Source organism: Cebus imitator, unplaced genomic scaffold, assembly GCF_001604975.1.
Source record: "Cebus imitator isolate Cc_AM_T3 unplaced genomic scaffold, Cebus_imitator-1.0 Scaffold267, whole genome shotgun sequence".
NCBI classification, from domain to species: Eukaryota; Metazoa; Chordata; class Mammalia; order Primates; family Cebidae; genus Cebus; species Cebus imitator.
The window spans coordinates 246,680-251,134 of NW_016107582.1; the positions used below are offsets into that span (position 1 = coordinate 246,680).

The 4,455-nt window shown below is 39.2% G+C and overlaps 1 protein-coding gene across 3 annotated transcripts in view; it reads right to left on the reverse strand.

Moving 5' to 3' along the window:
* Window positions 1-4,455, reverse strand: part of SLC18B1 (solute carrier family 18 member B1) — a 28,619-nt gene that overhangs the window by 15,494 nt on the left and 8,670 nt on the right. For all 3 annotated transcript variants that reach the window (XM_017500607.2, XM_017500609.2, XM_017500608.2), the window contains exons 5-6: window positions 3,804-3,951; window positions 43-199 (exon numbers count right to left, since the gene is read on the reverse strand). In XM_017500607.2, coding sequence (XP_017356096.1) covers window positions 43-199; window positions 3,804-3,951 — 305 coding nt within the window. The remainder of the gene's footprint in view (window positions 1-42; window positions 200-3,803; window positions 3,952-4,455) is intronic.

Consider the following 4,455-nt stretch of genomic DNA (forward strand, 5'->3'; position numbering starts at 1 on the left):
ATATATTTAAGGTTTTTAAAATGAAGATAAGCGTGGACTTACCATAATTGGGTAAAATATACATATTGAGTGGTACCATCAGCAAAACTATGCATCCCAGAACAATAAAGGGCACTTCATAGCCAAAGGATTGATACAAAAAGCCACCTACAGGAGGACCTAGTATTAGTCCCAGTCCAGAAAAAGTCTCAAGACTTCCCTTAAAATGAGAAAAACAAAAAAAATCAGTTCATATATTTCATTTGAAGAATTAACAAGGTACTATCTAAAAAAAATTTCTATCTTCTTCATAATTTACATACACACTTTTCCAAGGTGGACCCAAAGTTTAAATGCAGATACTGAAATTATAAAAATATTAGAAAAATAAAATAAGGAATTAAGAAAATTCTTATGGTAGAGAAGGTATTCTAATTATGACATAAAACGTAGAAGATAGAAAAGACTGATAAATCTGATTACATGAAAATACGAAAAATGACGCAAAAAAAATCAAAAGATAAATGAAGAACAGAGAAAAAAATGACAAAGAACTAATTTGCCAAATACATCACAAGTGCCACAATAAGGAAAAGATAAACAACCCATAGAAAAATGAGCCAATGCTATAAATAAATGGTTGACACATAAAGTGAAACACAAAGATCTTTTAGAAGTTCATCCTCACTTCTTAAAAGAAATGAACAAATCTAAACCACAAGATACCAGTTTTCACCTATCTCCTATTTAATACTCTATGCTGGTGAGTGAACATCAGTAGGGAATTTGGCAAATCGGCAAATCTATCAATATCCATATACCTTACGATCCAGAATTCCACTTCAAAGAATTTAACATACAAGTATAGACATGCAGATGTGACATGGTATGTATACAAGCTTATGCACTATAGTGCAGTTTTGCAACAGCAAAAGATGAAAATAATCTAAATATTCATCAATGATGTAAGTAAATTGGTTATATCCACGCAGTGAAATGCCATACAGCCAGTAAGAAAAGTAAAGAGTAAGAAAGCTCCTTATGTGTAGGTACAGGAAGATCTCCAAGATGATTTCATTGTTGGTGCTGAATGGTACCTATGGTATGCTACCATTTGTGTAAAGAAAAAAAAAGGGAGGCCGGCGCAGTGGCTCATGCCTGTAATCCCAGCACTTAGGGAGGCTGAGGCAGGCAGTTCACAAGGTCAGGAGATCAAGAGCATCCTGGCTAATATGGTGAAACCCCGTCTCTACTAAAAATACAAAAGATTAGCCAGGTGTGGTGGCACGTGCCTGTAGTCTCAGCTACTCTGGAAGCTGAGGCAGGAGAATTGCTTGAATCCAGGAGGTGGAGGTTCCAGTGAGCCAAGATTGCGCCACTGCACTCCAGCCTGGGCGACAGAGCGAGACTCCATTTCAAAAAAAAGAAAGAGAAAAGAGAGATACCTCAATATTCCTGTCCAAGAAAAGAAAGGAAAAGAAAAAAGGAGGAGGGAAATCATGATCTGTGTGTGTGTGTGTGCGTGTGTGTGTGTGTGTGTGTGTGTGTGTGTGTGTGTACATGCATATATGTGGAATTTCTCTGGAAGAAACCTCCACTATCTGTTGCCTTCCTTAAGGGGATGGAGCGCTGGGCACCCGCACAACTGGTGTTATACAAAGGCTAAGCAACAGTTATAAGTAGAATACATTTACTATATTCTACGCTGCCTCCCGTAACTTTCGAATTTTGTACCATATAAAATTATTTTGTTTAAAGTTAAACAAAACAATGCTATGGGAAAAAGGGTTTACCACTATAGAAATTGCCAACATTTTAAATCAATCTAGTTTCTAGGGACCTTAAACAGAGATCTGTGGCTTGCAACCTTATATCCTCAGACCTCATAGAGTATACAAAAGTGTTCCATTCATAACTTTCAACACTTCATAAAGAACATTGAAATTCTTTAATCACAATAAGGTTATCCGGATCAATTACCATGTTAGTTTGTTAGCTGTTGGCTGTAATTTTATACAGAAACTTGCCCTAGCAACACGGATGTTTCTTGCTGATTAGAAAATCCAGTGGACTGTTATAATTATCACAAGAACTTATTAGGTAGCATTTTCCAGAGTGTTCCACAGAAAACTAGCTCTTTAAAATATCAAAAGTCTTGTTTGAAAAAAATAGCTCCAGCCAGGCATGGTGGCTCACACTTATAATCCCAGCCACCTTGGGAGGCCAAAGTGGGAGGACTGCTTGAGGCCAGGAGTTGAAGACCAGCCTGGGCAACAGACAGGTCTGCAAGACCCTGTCTCTACAGAAAAAAATAAAAAAGAAAAGAAAAGAAAAAAAAATGTGGTTCCACATTTAAAGAAGTTGAAGTGAGCTGTGGAACATTAAATAAAGTACCCCTACTCCAGGATTTTCAAAGCCTTAAGATATTAATGTGAACTGGACATCTCCTAGGTTACAGGACAGCATATAACACTCTCCAAACCTGCTTAGCCATAAACCCTTATCTTACAGAGTATATCAACAGACTAGTGTTCTGAGCCCTTTCTGAGAAATATATTGCCTGGAAATGTAAGTGGTATATCTGCCAAATGGCAATAAAACTTGAAGCTATCCAGCTATATACACAAATGCTTAATAAGAAGTAGGAAGAACTATTTATACAGCAAAGGGTTTATCTGACAGTGCAAATTTTCAAACTGCAGTATTAAATGAGAAAATGAGGGAGTCCTTGGTACTAAGTTGATTAGACTCTGAAGTCTAGAGAACAATGATATGCTATAAGGGTGCCATGCAGACTATAATATGAGTATTTCAGAAGTGCATGGGCCCAGACAGACAGTGCTATGATGGGAAAGCCTTCTCGGGTGTCAGAGACAGCTGCCTAGAGATGGGATGGGAATCTGATATGTCACTAATACTAGGCCTGTAAGCACCTAGGCAGTACACAAAAACATATGTCAATATGATGCCACCAGGATCTGGATGTTTATGTCAAAATGCAAAAGCATTCTGTCTATCCTCAGATAGACAGCACAGAAGCACTTACGAACTTCAAGATGATTTCTAAGATCCCCTGCATTAATCTGGGGTAAGTCAAGGTAGGACTCTAGTATAAACTGATTATTTTGCCACTAGGGATAACTCTTTTTCTAAAGCAGAGGAATGCTTCAGGCAGCTCGGCCACAATCTAGACTACAGGGAGATAGCAAAACACTACCAAGGAGATTTTCTGTTTTCGCTTTTGAGATGGAGTTTCGCTCTTGATGCCCAGGCTGGAGTGCAATGGTGCAACCTCAGCTCACCACAACCCCTGCCTCTTGGGCTCAAGCGATTCTCCTGCCTCAGCCTCCCAAGTAGCTGGGATTACAGGCATGCGCCACAACGCCTGGCTAATTTTGTCTTTTTGGTGGAGATGGGTTTTCTCCATGTCTATCAGGCTGGTCTCGAACTCCTGACCTCAGGTGATCCAGCCACCTCAGCCTCCCAAAATGCTGGGATAAGAGGCCTGAGCCACCCGTCCAGCCTAAATTTTTTTTTTTTTTTTTTTTTTTTAAGGGGTAAAAAGAACAACTGATTTGGACCACACTTACCAGTCAAACTGCCCATTCAGGAATTCCAAAACCAGGAAGAGCACCTAAGTAACACTAATGGTACATTTATTGACAGGCTTCCTGCCAGTTGAACTCAGGGTGAAAGGCAGTAATAATACAGGGAGTAGAGAAATACAAGTATAGGAGAATGGACCTCAGCTTTAACTTGGAAAGGCAAGCAAATATTTTGTTTTACACTCAAAGGGAAATAGGAAATACTTACTAAATACATACCAATACTGTAGCCACGTTATTTGGAAAAGCCTTTGCCAGGATAGAGGAAGATGCAGTTATTGCTGCAGCAAAGCTAACTGCATCTATTATTCTCACTAGAAAACACATAGCAATAAATACTGGTCCATCTGGAACTCGGTCCAATACACTAAAAAGGAATAAGACAATTCTCAAACGTCAAGCTGGTTTTCCTTTTTAACTGTACTCACCAAAAAGGGTAGTATATCACCCATAGTTATGAGAATAAATCACTTTACAATATGATTTTTTTAAAACAGTTGCTTTGTTAGATTTTCAGTAGGAGGAAATTCCCCTTTTTCTCTTTTTGGTAACAATTTGAGTCATAATGACAGCTTAGTTGCCCTTTTCTGCTGATATACTGGTCCCCCACATGATAGTACTAAATAGACCTTTTTGGAATATGTAGAATCATTTGGATGTGGTGGTTCACACCTGTAATTCCAGCACTTTGGGAGGCTGAGGCAGGCCAGAATCCCCTGAGGTCAGGAGTTCAAGACCAGCCTGGCCAACATGGCGAAATCCCATCTCTACTAAAATATACAAAAGCTAGTTGGGCATGGTGGCGAGCACCTGTAATCCCAGTTACTTGGGAGGCTGAAGCAGGAGAGTCACTTGAACCTGGGAGGCAGAG